Source organism: Brachypodium distachyon, chromosome 1 (genome assembly GCF_000005505.3).
Source record: "Brachypodium distachyon strain Bd21 chromosome 1, Brachypodium_distachyon_v3.0, whole genome shotgun sequence".
NCBI lineage: Eukaryota > Viridiplantae > Streptophyta > Magnoliopsida > Poales > Poaceae > Brachypodium > Brachypodium distachyon.
This window is the reverse complement of record NC_016131.3, coordinates 29,020,818-29,040,036: the sequence shown is the minus strand read 5'-3', so window position 1 is coordinate 29,040,036 and position 19,219 is coordinate 29,020,818. Positions and strand designations below refer to the sequence as shown.

Below are 19,219 nucleotides of genomic sequence, written 5' to 3'. Positions count from 1 at the left end.
CGACGAAAGAAAATGAACATCTAGTGCTTAGTTTTTCTCAATCCAGCTTTTGGCACATGGACTCTACCATGAAAATTTCGATCGCAACTGACGCCGTGGTAGAACACAAATGGCAGCTACGACTCACCTAATCTAGTCGTCAGCAAAAAATATGACAATTAGGCAGGGTAAAATAGCACGGCAGTTAGATCAAATAATCTAGAGACAAAATTAGCATTTAACAACATGACAACTAGTTAGTACATCATGACAGCTAGGTGTGTACGACATGGCAATTAAGATCAAATAAACATGGCAATTAGGGCAATTAGATAGTACACGACATGGCAACTGCGATCAAACGACATAGCAATTAGGTAGTACTACGTACACCACATGGCACCTATGATCCTATAACATGACAACTAAGACCGTACAACAAGGCAATTAAGGCCAAAAAACATGACAACTAGACAGTACACCATGTCAACTAGATGTGCATGACATGTCTACTACGATCAAACAACATGGCAAGACCAAATAACATCTTAATTAAGTGATACACAACATGACAGCTACGATCAAACAAGGCAACTAGGACCAAATAACATGCCAACTACGACTAAACAACATGGCTATTAATAACTTATAATTACCAAACTAATATACCACACTTGTCAAGGTATTTAATTGTGTGTCTACTTGCCAATTTAATCATGACTACTTGCCAGATTATCCATGTCTATTTGCCGGGTTATTAATACCTACTTGCCGGGTTAACAAGGCCTAATTATCTGATTACTCATACCTACTTGCTAGTAAATAGTAAATATTTGCTGGATTGTATATGCCTACTTGTCAGGTTAACAGTGCCTAATTGCCAGTTTAATAGTGCATACTTGTCAGATTATCCATGCCTACTTGCCAGTGCCTGTTCGGTACAGCTCTTGCTCCTTTTTTTCTAGTTTCCTGCTCCCGATCCTTTGAGGATCCACTCCCCAGAAGATCTGTACCTGTATTTGGAAAACATTTGGCTGTTAGGATGGCTCCAAAGGAATAAGTAATGGCAGTTTGGGAGTAAATAACTAAATGGGTCAAGAGAACAAAGAAAAGAATCAACGAACAATCTATGTGGGGGCACGTGCCCCCTCGACCCTCACTTCCCCCATCTCGTCTTTTTTCTTGTCGCCCCGAACACCTTCTCTCTTCTCTCAAAGTCTGGATCCCCTTCCTCTCCCTGGGCTCTTCCTCTCCCTCTCCCTCTCCCTCTCTGAGCCGTCAGCACCGCCAGAGGTGGAGGAGCGAGCCACCTGTCGCTGCGCCGCCATAACCTGCCGCGGACTGAGCCAGGCTTCTCCCTTCATCCCTCTCCTAGCCATCAGCACCGCCGCATCAACCAGTAGGGGGCTGAGTCGCCGGCGCCTCCGCAGCCTGCAAGGTACCGAGCCACACCTCTCCTTCCATCCCTCTCCATACATGTCGTGCGCCTAGCCGTACACGACCACGGCCGTAGAAGCCAACGGAGCGAGAAGACGCAGCTCCAGCGGTGGTCTTCGCAAGCGAGCCCAGCGGCAGGCCTTCACGGCCAGTGAGTAAGCAATGGAGAGAAAGGGAGAAATAGCGGCTGCGCAGAGGGCAGAAATCACCTCTCCCCCACGACTGCCTTCTGTGAATGGGACTTGCAGAAATTCCCAATCAATTTTCTTCTATTTGTTGTGCATATCAGGTGTTTGTCATAATTTCTCTAAGAGCTATGTCTGATTTGTTAACTTGTCAAGGTTAGCAAGCATATTTTTTATGTGCTGTGATGATGCATTCGACACAACTATTTAGCGTATGCTTTAGTACATGTGCTTTATAAGTACATATACATGGAAGCCGGCACTTTGAGCTGGATCTTTCTAAAAAAGAAGAAGTACATGTGCTTCATAAGATGCGACAATTACATTTCATCAAAACCGCTAGTTTACGCAACGTTGGCAATCTCAAAGAATGGTTAACATGTTTGAGATAATGAAATGCTTTGTATTGTTATTTTACCACCGCTCAATTGCCATATTATTTAATCCTAGTGACAAGATTATTTTATCATATTTGCCATGCTTTACCGCCGCCCAATAGCCATGTCTTTTGCGCCTGGTTGCCAGATTATTTGATCATAATTGTCATGTTGTTTTACCATCGCTCAATAGCCACATTCTTTAACCATAGTGACCAGATTATTTGATCGTAATTGCCATGTTTTTTTAACACAGCTCAATTGCCATATTTTTTGACCACCAATTGCCAGATTATTTGATCATAATTGCCATATTATTTAACCCTAGTGACCAGATTATTTGATCATAGTTGCCATATTTTTTTAACACTGTTTAATTGGCATGTTTTTTTACCCCTAGTTGCCAGATTATTTGAGCATAATTGACATGTTATTTTACCATTGCTCAATTGCCATAATATTTAACCTTAGTGACCAGATTATTTAACCATAATTTCCATATTTAACACCACTTAATTGCCATGCTTTTTTTCCATAGTTGCCAGATTATTTGAGCATAATTGCCGATTTTACCACTGCTCAATTGCCATATTATTTAACCTTAGAGACCAGATTATTGAATCATGGTGCCATGTTGTTTTAGCACCGCTCAATTGCCATATTATTTATCTTTTGTGACCATATTATTTGATCATAGTTGCCGTGTTGCCTTACCACTACTCAATTGCCATATTGTTTATCCCTAGTGACCAAATTGTTTGATCATAGTTGCCATGTTGATTTATTGACACTCAATTGTCATATTTTCTATTCCTGGTGACCAGATTGTTCGAGCATAGTTATCATGTGTTTTACCATTACTCAATTGCCATTTTTGTATGCTTATTGACTGGATTATTTCACTAATTACCATATTACTTTTACCATTGCTCAATTGCCGTACACTTGGCATTATGATTGTTTTAAGGATCTGGATTAAATTCTTCTAAGTGCATAAAAATTTAGTTGTGGCGGCATCAAGAGACGCTGAGAGTGATTGGGTTGTCGGTGGATATAGGAGGGTAGCAGTAGCAACCTCGGATGTGAATGTGTATCGGTATACATCGGTGTGTAATTAAAAACTTGTCCTAATTGTTGTACATATTTCATCGTATAGTGTATTTCTATATAGTGATTCTTTAGCAGTCCGCATGAAGACATGAGGCAATTTCTATCTAATTCATGCCGTCAATTTCTATCTAATTGAAAACAGATAAGAATCTAATGTGCGAATACAAGCACCGTGCGCAGCCGTCCGGCGAGCTACAGCATGCTGCACGTAGCTAGCTAACACATGAGCGTACAAACGTACAAATACACGTGTGGAGGACATGGACGCTCAGGGCCGCAAGACGCGCTGCAAGGTACTAGGCCGCCGCTGACTACCACTACGTGGGGAACGCCGCTGTGTAGTTTTGTCCAAGAATCAAACCGGTACATGTGTGTTGGGATCAGTAATGGCAGTTGCGAGTAATTCTAGTGAACTTCTATGATTTTGACTACAGGACGATCCACGCGAGGGTCGCTTCTCTATTCTAACTCAATTGCAGCTCCGTTCTATGCCTGCTCCGAGGATTAGTTTTTCTGAAGCTAGCAAATCAATCGTCTGTCGATGGTAAATAAGCATATTTTTTCTACAGTATACAAGAATCGATTTAGCCGCAGTTAAAAGGTTGAGTAGGCCGGGGTCCACATGTCAGAATCCACCTCGGATTAGCAGTTCGACTGCCCCCACGGGCCACGGCCACGGTTCGGCATGGGAAAGGATAAAAGAAGGGCAAAGCAGCCTAGCAGCGTGTCTGCTTTCGGAACGGTATCAAACAACCCACCCGGCCGCCGCCGCGCCGCCACGGTTTCGGGAGAGCCGAGAGGGCCGGAGAGATACGGCCGGGTTCCGCGCCGTCGGCGACCGCTCCTCAGCCATTTCTCGGTACCATCTCTCTCTCTCTCTCTGCAACTCTCCTTAATCCCGTATGCGGCGGCCTCTGTTGACCCAGGATCGTTGTGGGATACGTGTGTCCCAATCGATTTCCATGGTGGTTTTGCGCTAGCGCCGAGCTATACCGGATAGATCCGTGCCGTGATGCCCGATCTGGCTCTTGAGACGCGTAGTCAGGTTTCTAGGCTGGAATATTTGCCTCTTCGATTCACGCTGCAGGGTCTAGATTGCACGCAGTTAGTCCTGTTGTGCTGGTACTGCTTTGGCTTTCTGAAGTGTCAGTTCTGGGCCTGTGGTCTGTGCATAGGCACATGTCCACTTTCTTGAAAGGAGGCAGTTTAACTTTCGACACTGGATTGGATTTTGCCTATTTGAGGAATTCTGGGTCGAGTTTCAGTGATGTGGTGATGGGAACATGTTGTCCTATTTGCTCTCGTTCAGAATAGGAAGACCAAAAATGGAATATGTGAAGGACATAGCCTAATTAAGCATTTTCGTACCTCATGCAGCACTCCTAAAATTATGATAAAATTGTAGCAAAATGTAGTTCCTGCAGACGCAGAAAATGGACGCAAACAAATTTTAGTAGATATATATTTGCTTACAAATATGTTTACCTGAAGAGCGTCTTCTGTGTATGGCTGTATGCTCCCTCTACAAAGGAAAACAAGTTATGTTTTAGAAGGTGCAGAAAGGGTAATACAGTAACAAGAAATATCGCGAGCGAACGTTCGCTATGTGGTCTCGCCATGGGACATGCAGTGGACGCTTGTTCTCATCGTGTGAACGTGTGCAATTTACACACCGTATACTCCCTCCATCCGGAAATACAAATCCAAGTTACTTATTTCCGGACGGAGGGAGTACATGTTTTCCAGCACACCATGTGAATTTTTGTCTGCCACCTAAGCTGTTAGCGTATTTGCGAAGCGCTTGTCGTTTGCCGGCTATCGGTGTCCGAAAATAAAGGGCACTAAATAAAGACCATGTGTGCATTTAAATCTAATTAATATAGCGGCACGGTGGCCAGGGTCAAAGATCCGTTTTCTGCGTTACTTGAACAGTTTGAACATAGTTCCAGTAGCACAAGGTTTAGGTCATAATTATAGTAGCTATCAGATACTACCTATATTTAGGAACAGAGGTACTACCATTTATTTTTTCATATCAATCACATGTAAAGAAGTCTTTTGTAACTAATATTCTAGCTACGACCACATCCTGGAAAATCCTATAAGAAAATAACAGTGACCAAATTTGCTAATTCAACATCAGATAAAGCACATGATGCTGAATTTATATCATTCTTTGTTAATTTTTTTAGAAACATTCTTCATGATTTAAGCACATTAAACATAAAAATAGCCATTAAGCGATCAACAGTGATGAAATTCCATTTTGCCAGGGTACTAGAGCTCCCTATTGCTCCCTATCTCAGGTTTTAGGATTCTGCTAGCTTTAATATTCGTTTCACTGATATCCTTTCTTATACTAGCAAGTCTTATAGTAGTAAGTTATTATCTCACTGTATTGTCCTCATGTATGATGGAAGCGTGTGCAGTCGTTCCTATCAATTTCATCATGATCAAGATATATGGCCATTTGTTGGTATTTTCTGAAATGTAACTAATCCACTCTGATTTAACATTTTGCAGGTAGAAAAGTGAGACCTCAAATGGGCCACACTCCGAGGAGGTTGGTTTCTGCACTGTATTCAAAGCCACCCTGGGTGCCTGTAGAAGTGAGGATTGATCAGAAATGGAAACGAGCCAACGTTTTGAGACAAGCTGATCGTTGCGGACTCTGTCTTGTGCGTGTGAGGGGGGGCGATCCTGAGCCTATCATGGTGCCATTGTCAACGATCAGAATACCTACGAACCCCCCGGTTGCAAAGCGAAGACTGGACACTCGCCCTCAGATGCAGGTGAAGAAGCCCAGGGTTGAAAGTGACGTCGAAGATGGTAACGAGTAGGCTGCTGAGTGTTCATTCATCGTTGTGTTGGCTTGATTTGTTGTAAGATGGATAATAAGTTACGGTAGCAAACACATTCGTTTTCTTCACCAACGTATTAAAGGATGCTGTGAAGTGTGGTTTTGTCAGGAGAAAATGTTTGAAAGTATTGTAAAAGCATGTACAATGCAAGATGTCTAGGTGGTTACTTAGAAAAATTAACCGGTTTTTGTTAAGCACTGATGCTTATTTAGACTAAGCAGATGCCTAACTTAGCACCTCCTCTGTACAAATAAGCACCGGTGCTTAAAAAAGTGATTGGTTTATTTTCGTAAACACCTGTCTTAGCACCTTGCATTGTACATACTCTAAGGCGGGTTTGTTTTGCTTTTGTTGCGGGTTTGTTTTGATTTTGTTGGAAGCTTGAAATCCTGGTGGACGATACAGCTCAAATGTTGAGACCTACAACAGCTAGAGTTCTAGACAGCTTATGACCGGAGCATTGGCCTCAAATTCTCCATGTTTTTAAGAACGTGAATGCAGCAGCACGAAAGTTTTTGCCTGACCCCTTCTTCCACACGCCCCCCCGCTGCCTCTTCCATCCTCCACCGTGTTGTTGATTCCGCCTCCTCCTTCACTCTTGCTTCGCCGTTCGTACTCGCCGCTGTCGTGGCGTCAGGTCAGGACTCAGGACGATGTTGTGGCCCTTAACTTCCCGTCACCAACCATTACCCGTCAAACTCGGGCATCACAACCTTCGATCACATACAGACGTGATAGCCATTTTTAGGCGAATTAGTACAGTACCGGATATGTTTTTTAGAGGAAATACAATGCTCCCTCCTGCCGAAATTACTTGTCGAAATATTACATGTATCTAGTCGTTTTTTACACATAGATACATACGTATTTGGGTAAATTTGAGACAATTAATTTCCATCGGGAGTACCTATTTTTTATAGAATCAACAGTACGGGATGTGTTTTTTAAGGGAAAACAGTACGGGATATATGTTTTTTTTCAGAATCAGTACGGGATATGTGATTAATAAAAAATAAAAGCTTTAGCACAACGGCCCGGCCCAAACCAGGCCCAACCTAAAGGCGGCAGAGTCCCGGATCTCGCCTTCTCCAACTTGGCTTCCTATTCTCCTCTCCTTGAGAGCCGCCGCCACCCACCACCCCTCCCTAACCCCAAAGCGAGAAGAGAGAAACCCCAATTCTCCCGAACCCCACCCTACTCCGTCACACCGCAGAAGAGAGAAACGCAACTCCAAAGCGAGAACTCGCGACCACAGGCCGCCACCGCCGCCGAAGCTAATCGAAGCCGGCAGAGAGACGTGAGGAAGGAGACGGCGAAGATGCCGACGCTGACCTGCAACGCGTGCAACGCGGCGTTCGAGGAGGAGGAGGAGCAGCGCCTCCACTACCGCTCCGAGTGGCACCGCTATAACCTCAAGCGCAAGGTATGGTTACCTTCCTACCCGGCAGTCGCTCTTCACCCTCCCTGCGCCGGTCTTGTGGGATTAGGGTGTATGCGTTGTTAGGGTTCCTGTTTATGTAGCAGATGATGCCTTTTCTAGGCGATATGAAGTGTTGCGTGCTTATGGATCGGAGAGTATGGTTCGAACGCCTATGCAGAACGCTTCGGCTGCGTATTATTATTGATTATTTTTTAGTATTATTATTTAGGTTAGGCGGTGGGCTTGACTGTTGGTGTTCATGAATGATTAGAATGGCGATTTTGGGTCAATCCAAAAGGGTCTAACTTTTGGGCTTGTGTTTTAATTATAAATTTTAGCTATTCGATCAACCTATATTTATGTGCAACAGTGCAAGCTTCTTTGCTTGGCTTCAGTTAAAGGACTTAAGTTTTAAATGAAAGGGCTAGCCGTGCTTTGTGTCTTGAAAATGTGCCAATCTGTTCCTACTAGAAATATTTTCAAGCCTGCTTTGTTCATGAGATGATTCCTTGTAGGTTGTCCCTGCTCTAGATTATGCAGACTCAGCTTTGTTGGAGGATGGGGGAGAATTATGTTGGTTTCTAGGGGGAAACTATTTTGATTCTCTTGTAGATGACCTTATGTTAGGCAATTTTTTGTTAACAAAATTGATGCAAGTCAATAATATGGTGGATTGTGGCTGTTTCCGGATACTCGTGAACTGCTCATTAATTCCTAGAGGGAAGCTTGCTATTCTATTTCTCGATCAACTTGACAAGTGTGCTTTAACACATTCCAGAGAACTAATTGGCTTAGGGTTGTATGGTTTTGCTGCTTCTTGCTTCCTTCTATTTACTTGTGCTGTGCACCATTTTGATATTTAGTGTTTGTCAGGTGGCTGGAGTTCCTGGTGTTACTGAGGCTCTGTTTATGGCCAGACAGACTGCTTTAGCTGAGGGGACCAACTCTGCCAGTGCTCCAATGTCTTACAGCTGCGCTCTTTGTGGAAAGGGGTACAGGAGTTCAAAAGCTCATGCCCAGCATCTTACCACACGATCACATCTCATGAGAGCTTCTCAAGAGCCCAATGCCTCCACTGCTGCAGTTGTCAAGCCACTTCCTGAGCGTGTTCCTCGCAGAGGCCCCTCTCCAATGGAAGAAGATGAAGATGAAGATGAGGATGAGGATGAGGAGGAAGAGTGGGTTGAAGTGGACCCAAGTGAGCTGGAGTCTACTTCAAACATGCAAGTAGATGAGCACTCCTCCAAATCAGACAATGATATGGATGAGCTTGAAGTGTTGGATCCCTCGTTCTGCTTCATGTGTGATCTCAAGCATGACTCCATAGAGGATTGCATGATCCACATGCACAAAAAGCATGGTTTTTTCATACCTGATAGTGAATACTTGAAAGATCCCAATGGTCTTCTTATATATGTTGGACTCAAGGTAGGCATTGTTCCATCCGTGGTAGTGTCTAATGTTCGTTAGTTGCATTTTTTTTAACATGCAGTTATTCTGCCTGCAGGTGAAGCGTGATTTTCTGTGTCTCTACTGCAACGACAGATGTCAGCCTTTTCAAAGTCTAGAAGCTGTCAGGAAGCATATGGATGCAAAAGGTCATTGCAAATTACGCTACGGAGATGGTGGGGATGATGAAGATGCTGACCTTGAGGATTTCTACGATTACAGCAGCAGGTTTTTATTGTGCTCAACTTTGCATTAATAATAAGTATCTTCTTACAAAAGTGTTGCTCCCTCCGATCCAAACTACTTGTCGCAGCTTTGTCTAGATAGTGATATGCATGTATGACGTATCTATACGGTGAAATGCGTCCAGATACATGCGTATCCGGACAAAGCTGCGACAAGTAATTTGATCGGAGGGAGTAATATTCTTGTTTCTGGTAACGAGATTGCTTGATGGTATGCTAGTTCCTGTATCCACCGAGTCATAGTTCAGTGTTGGATATAAAATACCTTTAGTCTTGAATGCATGGAATCTGCACACATCTAACACCTAATGGTGTGGTCTTATTCTCATTGCAGCTATGTTGATGTGGAGGGTAAGCAGTTGGTTGCTGCAGATGACGTGGAAAACAACATTGAACTGGGAGGTGGTGGATCTGAGCTTGTAATAACAAAGAAGAGTGAGCAAGGCAAACGTGTGACAACTCTTGGTTCTCGAGAGTTCATTCGCTACTACCGCCAGAAACCACGGCCTTCTGTTCCAGCAGATCGTGCTCTTGCACTTTCCCTGGCTTCCAGGTCTGAATCTTGTGTCCTTCATTCTTTTAAATGCCTTTGTCATATTGCACTCTTAATATTGCAAGACCCTTGGGCTTAATGCTGTTATGGTTTCTGCTTCCCTCCAGCTACAAGAGCATGGGTTTGGTGACAGTCCAGTCCAAGGAGCAAATGGTAAGGCTGAAAGTGCTCCGGGCAATGAACAAGAGTGGGGTGGAGACGATGAGAACCAAGATTGGGATGAAGAGCAATGTGATCCGGAATCTCCCCAAGAACGTCCCGTATTAGTTGGTGCGAGTGTCTGCGGAGCCCCAGGGCATGGGTGTGTTTTGTCCATCTGCTCGTCGCAGCACAGCTTACAATATTTGGAATAATGGTGTGATGGTGTCGTCCGTTGACATAGACAGAGTTCCTCATGTTATTCGGGTCCAGTAGAACCTCTGATGTGCCCTGTTTATTTGGGCTTCAGCTTCAGCTTTGGTGCTTCTAGCTCTCTAAAAAGCACTTTTCTCGTTTACACATGCCAGACGTGTTTCTCTTCAGAAGCTGCAGGAAGCACCTCCTCAGCTTCATGTGTAAAAGGGAGAAGTGCTTTTTAGAGGGTTAGAAGCAACAAAAGCTGAAGCTGAAGCGCAAACAAAAAGGGTCTGAGTATCGTGGGGAGACAAAATTTTATCTCAACATACTGCTTGTTCAGTCTAAAGTGGTACCATATGCGCTGTTAACTTTTGTATCTGAGACTTGTTAGCTTTTTTGTTGACATATTTTGAGAAGAGAAAACGATATGTTGATACAAAACTATCCAGCGTGACAATTGCAATGAAATGCAGACGTCAGGTTCTCACCTTAACTGCCACAGGATCATTGACCATGTCGTGCGAGCTTTCACCTCGTGGGGCAGAGCCATTTCTTCCGTGCCAAACAAAAGTTGAAACGTTACACATTTCATGCTAGATAGCCTTTTCTTCCGTACCAAATGACATTTTCGCAAGTTGCAACCTTTCACATCTCATGCTTGACCGTGCAAGAATTTTTTTGCGGTTATCTGGTGGATGAGTTGCGGGGGAGTTTCCAATTGGCATGTGCAATGGTCTCTCTTACTCCACACGTCACCATTCGCTTGGCCATCTCTTTCTCATCCTACCCTGAGCAAACAAAAAATAGTCTCAAGAACATGCACAAATCATCGTATAGTAAAGGTCCATTTGGAAATGAGTAAATATACCATTAGTCATCCAACTTCTTTTGACCGTTCAATTTGGTCCAAGAACTCTCAAAACACAAGTTAAATCTCCTAGAAGTCATTTGGAGCAAGTTAATTAGGATCACTCATATCTCTTCAGTTACAGAAGTGGTTTCAATCTCGAGGAATGCACATACATACAAGTTACTACTCCCTCCGTCTCATACTAAGGGATTTAAATTTGTTCAAATATGACTGTATCTATACCCAAAAAGTGTTTAGATAGATGTAATATTTTGTCACTTAATATGAGACGGAAGTAGTATTATTTAACAAGTAAAACGGTGCATATCTTTAAAAAAAACTGAAAAACGGTGATGATCTCCGCACCAACCGCAAACTAAATCCAAGAACAGGCGACAAGTCACCTTAAAAGAAAGCAAGAAGTCCGTATAAAAAGAAAACAAAAAAGGAAGAGCAACGGAGCGTGTGTGTAGTGTGTTCCTTGCAAAGAATAAAGAAAACGGAAAACCGAAAAGGTGGAGAGAGTGAAGGGGGTATGCGACTTGGTATTAGAAATCTAAACAAAAAGGCCGAAATGGAGGGCGACTTGCGCGAGTAGTACACAAGAGGAGGGAGATAGAGAGAGGCTGCTAGTACTACTGCTACATCATCATCGCCGTCTCCAAGTCCTTGGCCTTGGCAAGCGAGAGCTGGGAGGGTACGGGTTTTCAACTCTCCTCTCCTCTCGCACCACCGCCACCTACCCACGCCGCACCACCGCCAGCGGCAGGGCCGGTACGCTTCTCTTCCCCTCCCGATTTCCTTTTTTTGGTTGCTTTCCACGTTTCTGCCCACTTTGAATCGATCGGCGCTCCTCACCAATCCACCTGTTTGTGTGATTCGGATTGGATTTTGGAAAGGATTTCGCGGATGCCGGTTGTTGTTCTGCGGGATTAGAGGCTGCTTTTGTTTTGTTCCCTTTCTGACGCTTTTGGTGGGTTCGTGTGATTTTTAGAGCTCGGGGTTTAGGCTGTGAACATACTCCTGTAGCATGATTTGGTGGGCTCTGTCCCGATCTCCTTTGCGCAACCGGTGGGCGGGGCTCGGAGCCCTGCGCAGATGCGGATTGGAGGAGCTGATTGGAATTTTTGATTGGTTTCGATCAGTGCCCAGATCGAGTTTTATGGGAGATTGCTTACTAATTTCCAATTCTATTGTACTTGGAGGCCGGAATATTCGTGTTAGGATTTCGATTGATGGGCTATTTTGTTTAGGTTCGATCAGATGGCTATGGTGGTGGTGAGGGGGAGTGGGGGTTGATTTTGTTGCGGTCAGGGGTTGAACTGTGACTCTTCATAGTTTGAGAATGACCGGAACAAGCTTTATGAAATGATTGCATAGATGAGTTGCGTTAGCGCTTATCAGCTCTATATAGGCTAACAAGCTTACGGAGAATAAATAATGATTGCCTTCATTGATTGGGTACCTAAGATGTCTGTACTGTGTCTTAGACTATCATCAGCTATCATGTTCTGTATTGATGGAAATGCTAGCATGTCTAACATGCAGTTTTGCTGTGTGGAAAAGGTATCCTATATTTAGGAAGGAGTAACTAGTGCAAGTGGGATCCTGCTTAATTGACTTGCTAGTTTGAGATTTTGCTCAAAATTTGACTTGGAGATTTGGAGGTTGGCCTAGAAGTGGAATATACGCGGGACCTGTTTGAATCCCTGTAACTTACAGCTAATTATCTGTTTGTTTGTTGATGCCACAGGTTGTTATGAAAAGTCACACCTGTTAAGGGTTAGGAGTTTTGCTACAACATGGGTTCAGGAAATCTGATGATGAAGAAGGTCGTGAGGCCCAGCTCTTTTGATCTGGACATACAGCTTGATAAGAGTTGGACAGAGGATGTTACTTGCCCAATCTGTCTAGATTATCCTCACAATGCTGTCCTTCTGAGGTGCACATCTTATGAGAAGGGGTGCAGGCCATTTGTGTGTGATACAGACCAGACCCGCTCAAACTGTCTTGAGAGGTTTAAAGGTGCTTATGAGCTGCCTGCCAATGCGAAAGTTTCATCTATAGCTGTGGCTCCTCTTGATAGCATTCATATCGTGTCATCTCATGCTAACAATCGCCCCAGTTGCCCATTGTGTAGAGGTGATGTTATTGGATGGATTGTTATTGGCGAGGCTCGTCTGCATCTTAACCAGAAGAAGAGATGCTGTGAAGAAGATTGCTGTTTGTTTACTGGTAACTTTAATGAGCTTCAGAAGCACACACAACAAAAGCATCCAGATTCACGCCCTTCGGAAATCGATCCTGCTAGACAAGTTGATTGGGAGAACTTCCAGCAATCTTCTGACATTGTAGATGTATTGAGCACAATACATGCACAAGTTCCTAATGGAATTGTTCTCGGAGATTATGTCATTGAGTACGGTGATGATGAAACTGGAGAAGACTATGAAGTTCTCCGCAGGGTTAGGAGGAACTGGTGGTCTTGTATCTTTTGCAGAGCATTTTGTAGATATCCAAGAATCCGAAGAAGAGGAAGGGCAAGAGAAAGAAGGGGCAGTGGAAGGAGGAACAGTAATCAGGCTCATCTGGAAAACTTTAACCTTGAGGTTCCGACACAAGCTGTTGACTTGAGGGAAATTAGATTTGATGAAATCGACGATGAATACATAGTCACAGGGGCTGTACCTAGCATGGCAACATCTGGAAGAATGGCCAGTTTGCACTACAGGTCAGTATAGATGATCTGCTATTTACGCCATAGTTTTTGGAACTATATTCTAACGGCATGCCCCTAAAAAACACAAGTACACAATAAGCACAGTTTAGTCCAAACAAAGACTTTCACTGATACGAGTGCCCCTGATTAACTATCTCTTCTATATTCTGTATTCATGAGCAGCTGCTTAGGACTTCAGGATATACTCCCTCCGTCCCATATTAATTGACGAAATATTACATGTATCTAGACGCTTTTTGGGTATAGATACATCCATATTTGGGCAAATTTGAGTCACTTAATATGGGACGGAGGGATTATTTTGTTTTGGTGTATATCTAATATTTGAGTGAGGATTTAATGTTGTAAGATGTGCATGTACAGTAGAATGCTGGAAACTAGAGGCCGGTGTAGGCCTGGCGTTCGGTGCGGAGTGTCTTGGGTTTTTCGGTCCGGGACTTCATATGGGTTCAATCGGAGTGAGCTCAAATGGGCCGAGAGGACAAACGAACTGGGCTGGCTTGGTTTTTGTAAAAAACCGGTTCGGTGCGGCCTGGTTCGGGGCCTAGGAAGACCGACAGAAACCGTCGGGTTCAGTCCCGTCCACAGAAGGCTCTCCTACGAGGCTACGATACGCAGCAGCAAAAGGAAGTTTACGTCTATGCAGCTGGCAGGCAAAGCAGCGTCAAGCCAGCGTCTAGACCGAATTATGTACGCGGGGTGGTGCGGGTGAGGGTGGAATATTCAGGCGGTGCGGGGTGGTTTGGATTATCGGAAAAGAAAAACGGTCTGGCCAGGGTTGGGTGATTAGGGTAGTTACGTGCAGTGTGGGGTGGGTTCGGGGTGGATTTGACCCAATTACCAGGCCTAGGCCGGTGCCTCTGGAATTTTTATTTCACCCAGGGATAACATCTAGAGACCGCCCATCAAATTCAGCATGAGTTTTTGATAATGAAATTTGCTTTTATATTCAAATCTTTAGCAAGTTCTGTTCATTTTGAACTCTATAAACTCTATCTGATATATGAATCTTTCTCGCTGGATCCAGGGATACAAGATATGGTCGGTGATGTGCGTACTTATAGGACCAGCTTTAAAGGAAAGGATTTGTAGCCGTTTCGTGATGCATCAACCACCAGATTCATCGTACCTTCGCTCATTTTCATTTCTTTTCCACCTTCCTTGTTGCTAGGCTCCACCGCAATCCAAACTCCTTGTGCATAAAAAGTAGCAACAGAAACCTTCCGTCGTTCATTTGCAACAGATTTTCGTCATCCTAGTTCCATTTTGTATATATTAGCACCCATCTCTATAGTGATGTTGGTGAAAAGCTTTTCTTCTTGGAAACGCTGCTCCTGCTCGGATGTAGCAAAACTTTCACAGGGAATGCCAGAAACTTTCACAGGGAGCACATTTTAAGGGTTTGTTTGGATCGACTCCTGTCTCACTGAGTATAGAGGCAGTTGCTAGAGTTTTCAGATGTGGTTTGTGTTCTGTTGAAGCCTCCAGTTCCAAAACAAGTGTGCCATGCCAACCATTTTTGTGGCCTTCATGAGCAATGCCAAGCTAAAATCAGCGTCTCCGGAGTCGGGCCAAGCGCTTTCCTCTGTTGGAGCCACTGAAAGCAGCTGGCAATCTGATTGCCTGAATCCACTTGCATGCATGGTGTTGTGGCTCACATTTGTTCAGGACGTGTTTCGACTTTCGATTCAGGGCAGGTCCGTGTTGGGGATCTCTCTTTTGTTTTGTTCTCTATGGTTACGTGCTGATTCTAAATTCTGGGTATATGTACGATCTGATGCCATGTGTGATTGAGGAAATTGCACAAACCACTTATCATTGTCTGTCTTGTTGCGCAAAAAACCCACTATTCATACTTTTTGCGCAAAACATTTACTATTCATCTAATCCGTTGCACATAAGTCATAACTCGTGTTTTAGCGCGTTAACGACGTTTCTGACTCATGGTCCCACAAGTCAGTGCCAACATGGCATCTCAGCCTTGCCGGCTTGCCAGCGTGGATTGGGTCATGCTGCAGAGGATCTCGAGGCGGTGCGGGCGTGCCGGGCGGAAGGCGCGGGCGGGCCGCACGGCGCCTCAACTCAGATGCGGCGCGGGTGGGCGGGCGGCGTGGCGGGAGTGCCACCCGACGAGGGCGATCGCGCAGGGCGCGTCCAAGTCGTGGACGGACGAGCCTCACGCCTCCGCCAGCGCTGGGGAGATCGTGCTCTGGGAAGGCGCCGCCCCGAGGTCCTCTTTGGCCTGGCCCGATCCACGCTGGCAAGGCCGAGATGCCATATGGGCACTGATTTGTGGGTCCTATCTGTTAGAAACGTCGTTAACGTGTTAAAATTCGGATTAGGACTTATGTGCAACGGATTAGACGAATAGCATGTGTTTTACGCAAAAAGTACGAATAGTGAGTGTTTTGTGCAAAAGTCTCACAGTGACTAATGGTTTGTGCAATTTACTCCGTGTGATTGATAGATATATGCTTCGTTGTGGCACAACTATGCTCTATGATTGATTATGGTCCTGCGTTGGGAGTCGCCCGGACAGAGAATTTTTGGGGGTAAAGCTGCAGTTTTTAAATCTGACGCCAGGGAAATGGAGAACTGAAAAAAAAAAACTGCACAAAGCCTCTGGATTCTGGAAAACGGAACCCGGTGGCCTAGTCGCCTAGAGGTGAACATGCTGGAGCTTGTTCCCAAACCCAAAAGATGGACATATTCAGTCAGAGCCTCATGCGATCGAAGGCTGCTTCTCGATCGATGCATGGTATCCAATTTTCATCGTGCAGTTAGCTTCCATCCAGCTGCATGTGTTTGAATGGATCAAGCCGCGGCAGCACCAACAAAAACTTGAGAAGTTGGGAGGGATTCCATCCAAGGCAGCGGCGGCAATGCCAGAAGCTTGCAGTATTTTCGTGGCGCTGTCCCGGACACGTGCACACCCGGTGCAAGCTATCAAGCTCCTGACTGGTCCTGTTACCGGGAGCGATGTTTTGGGGAAAAAAAGTTCAGTTAATTTTGCTAAATCCTGAACCTGAATTTTAGCACCTGTCCTGACTGTAATTCTACGAGCATGACTGAAATTAAGGCACACGTCAGGCAAGGGCTCCACTGCCGATTGCTGTTACCAAATGAAGGCACAACATTTTTTTTTTTGAGAAATGAAGGCACAACTTGATATATGCCAGTTCAAACCATGTCATATTTACGAGATCAACAGACAGTGAATGTGAATTAAGGCAATCCATCTTGCAAAGTTAATGAAGATTTCTTATCTTTTATGGATGCATATCATGGCTTGCTGTACATGGGTATCAAAATTTGAAGCTCAAACTGGTCCTATGTCAAGAGCAGCAAAAGGAGAATTCTGTCAAATCTTGAAGGATTGAAATTCTAAGCTGGAATACGGACAGAATAGAAGAATTCAAACAGCAAAATGAGCGACCTTTATTGATTACAATCACGAGCAACCTTCAATTCATCAGCTTCCTTCCATCAAGTGTGCAGTACAGAACGGGCAAACTGCTACATCTTTATTATTCCTTAATTTCCAGTTGCGTCAGTCCATCGTACGTCGTCCGCTTCGCCTCCAAATTCCGCGCTCGCTAACAAAAAAAGCTTGATGGCCCGCACGAAACCAACCTATCTTCCAGCCAAAAAAGATGCATCCTCCCTATCTCCACCGACGCCCCCGTTCCTGATCTCTTTGCCCCTGATCCCTCCAATCTCCCGATCCACCCCGCCGGCCGCTGCCACCATCTTGACTGTGGCTCTGCTAGGCCCCGCGCCTGAGCTCCCTCCAGGCTGTCTCCTCCGATGCGCTCGACGGGAACAAGGCAGCGCCCGCCGCCGCCGCGCACCCGGTGAGAAATCCTATCTTCTGAACTCCTGAAAATGCGATCTCATCAGGACTAAAATGCCCTCGCCACCACCTGGCTTCCTCCCCCGCGTCCGTCTCAGCACCGCCTGCCTTGACGCCACCCACACCTGGCCTCCTCCCCTTTTCCCCCATCTCGGCCTCTCTGTACAGCCGGTGGTGCCACCGTACGCACCTTCGCCGTCCCTTTCGTGGTTGCAGGAGGCTGCCGACGAGTGAGAGCCAGGTCCGTGGGAGGCCGCCGGAGATAACAATCTTGGGGTCGCCGGTGGAGCGACGCCTGGTTCGGTTTGCCGAGACCACCACAACCTCAGCTGCCGTCGAGTACAACACGACGAACGTAAGGTGGGGTTGTTCGTCTGTAATCACGGTGCGAGGAGCCCTTCGACGGATGCTCGGAGACTTCGCCCACGCCTTCTCCACTCCCAACAGACCACTCCACGTCGCCCGCCGCCGAGCGATGGCCATCGACTAATCCATATCGATGCCAATGTACTGACTCGAATGATGGTACAGTATTTCTGCTCGCCGCGTGTTTGATGAAATGTGTACTAGAGATACACACATATATGGTGAACGACTGAGTGTAATCGGTTATGTGGCATTTTATTTCAATTTGACAAGGAGCATGACAATTTGGTCGATGAGCTTCTACAAGGTGAGTACACTGCCAGATCAAAAGGAATTGGAGAGGAGCAAAAGGTTGTGTGTGGACTGGAATCAGATTTTGGGAGTATGAAATAAACTCCCAAATCTTTCTCCTTTGAAACCTGCGAACCTTTTTTTTTGTACATCTTCTTGCGGCTGCACTTGCTCTCCAACATGGAAAGAAATATTAACACCAATAAGAAATGATATGGTTATCAGATGCTTGTAATTTCAATATTGGATATGTGTTATGACTATCATATGCTTGTAATTTCAATAGTATTCCAGAGATTGCTTTGTCGTTGGTAATACTTGATAAAATTATGCACCAAGTTGATGGTTTGTCTTAAAAAAATGAAAGTATATTTTGACTAATCAATTTCAGGGCCTATCTACCCAAGCTCCTACAGAGTTTTCTGTTCAAGATGCAGGCACCAACTTCAATCGAAGATGATTCGGTAAATGTTTAATTGCGACTTGATTGCCTATTGAGTACAAAACTACTCAGCTTTTGGCAAATGTAAGATTCTCTAATCGATGTCTTGCAATCCATGGGTAATTGATTATCGTCTTATTGCTTTTAGTTTCAGATGGAGGGCCTGGAGGTATCATTTCTACTGCCTATCATGCGTACCAGGCATCCTTTACAGCTTGGACCATAGTGACTGAAATTATTCCTGTCCCGGAATATGTTTTGTTGTATGCATATAACACGTATTCCTTCCAGGATGTATTAGAAAACCAGGGCCGTACCTGAGAAATTTTTGTTTTGTTATTTTCATTTGGTGATCGTTTAAAACATAGGGAGTAGCCCCCAGAATTTTACTTGTAAGTTTTTGTTCCCAAGATTGTGTCTCCGTGCTTGTATTCTTGTACAGTGTATTTGTATCTTTTAGGATTTTACTGATATCTTGATAGATGTGATCAATTTATCTTGTGCATTATGTGTGGTACATGAATTTTCACATGCATTGTGTGCGGTAATCAGCATATATGGGAAGCAGGTGCAAGGCAATATTTGTTGCAACAAGTCATAAGCCACAACAATGTGGTCATTGTGAACTATAATGTTTTTTTTAATCTGTGTTTCTATGCTTGACTTTGTTGTTCTGTTGCAACGCATGGTCAGTCTGCTAGTTTACTATTATCTCATTGCATGCA

The 19,219-nt window shown here is 44.6% G+C and overlaps 2 protein-coding genes and 1 long non-coding RNA gene across 8 annotated transcripts; all 3 read left to right on the top strand.

The window, feature by feature from the left end:
• The first annotated feature begins 1,053 nt into the window (after positions 1–1,053).
• On the top strand, positions 1,054–6,243 carry LOC104581485. Of its 6 annotated transcripts, none has more exons than XR_002965331.1 (4): positions 1,307–1,417; positions 3,231–3,451; positions 3,683–3,947; positions 5,612–6,243. It is a non-coding gene; the product is annotated as an uncharacterized LOC104581485 (long non-coding RNA). The 6 variants fall into 6 exon arrangements; XR_002965340.1 differs by having other exon boundaries at positions 1,403–1,417; positions 3,231–3,381; XR_002965333.1 differs by lacking the exon at positions 1,307–1,417 and adding an exon at positions 3,070–3,084.
• Positions 6,244–7,067: 824 nt separating this feature from the next.
• On the top strand, positions 7,068–10,393 carry LOC100828769 (cytoplasmic 60S subunit biogenesis factor REI1 homolog 1). Its single transcript, XM_003563410.4, has 5 exons — positions 7,068–7,372; positions 8,243–8,797; positions 8,877–9,046; positions 9,398–9,616; positions 9,724–10,393. Exons 1-5 carry the CDS (start codon positions 7,268–7,270, stop codon positions 9,881–9,883), a joined length of 1,209 nt encoding a protein of 402 aa, XP_003563458.1. The 5' UTR covers positions 7,068–7,267; the 3' UTR covers positions 9,884–10,393.
• Positions 10,394–11,403: 1,010 nt separating this feature from the next.
• Positions 11,404–15,365, top strand: LOC100829072. Its single transcript, XM_003563411.4, has 3 exons — positions 11,404–11,576; positions 12,556–13,533; positions 14,570–15,365. The coding sequence occupies exons 2-3, from the start codon at positions 12,605–12,607 to the stop codon at positions 14,589–14,591; spliced, it is 951 nt and encodes a 316-aa protein (XP_003563459.1). The 5' UTR covers positions 11,404–11,576; positions 12,556–12,604; the 3' UTR covers positions 14,592–15,365.
• Positions 15,366–19,219: the final 3,854 nt, after the last annotated feature.

Excerpts from the sequence above, each read along its gene's own strand:
- LOC100828769 (XM_003563410.4), top strand. The coding sequence starts at position 7,268 with ATGCCGACGCTGACCTGCAACGCGTGCAACGCGGCGTTCGAGGAGGAG. Across the intron at positions 7,373-8,242 it reads GCTATAACCTCAAGCGCAAG|GTGGCTGGAGTTCCTGGTGT; the intron begins GTATGGTTACCT and ends AGTGTTTGTCAG. Across the intron at positions 9,617-9,723 it reads GCACTTTCCCTGGCTTCCAG|CTACAAGAGCATGGGTTTGG; the intron begins GTCTGAATCTTG and ends GCTTCCCTCCAG.
- LOC100829072 (XM_003563411.4), top strand. The coding sequence starts at position 12,605 with ATGGGTTCAGGAAATCTGATGATGAAGAAGGTCGTGAGGCCCAGCTCT. Across the intron at positions 13,534-14,569 it reads ATGGCCAGTTTGCACTACAG|GGATACAAGATATGGTCGGT; the intron begins GTCAGTATAGAT and ends CGCTGGATCCAG.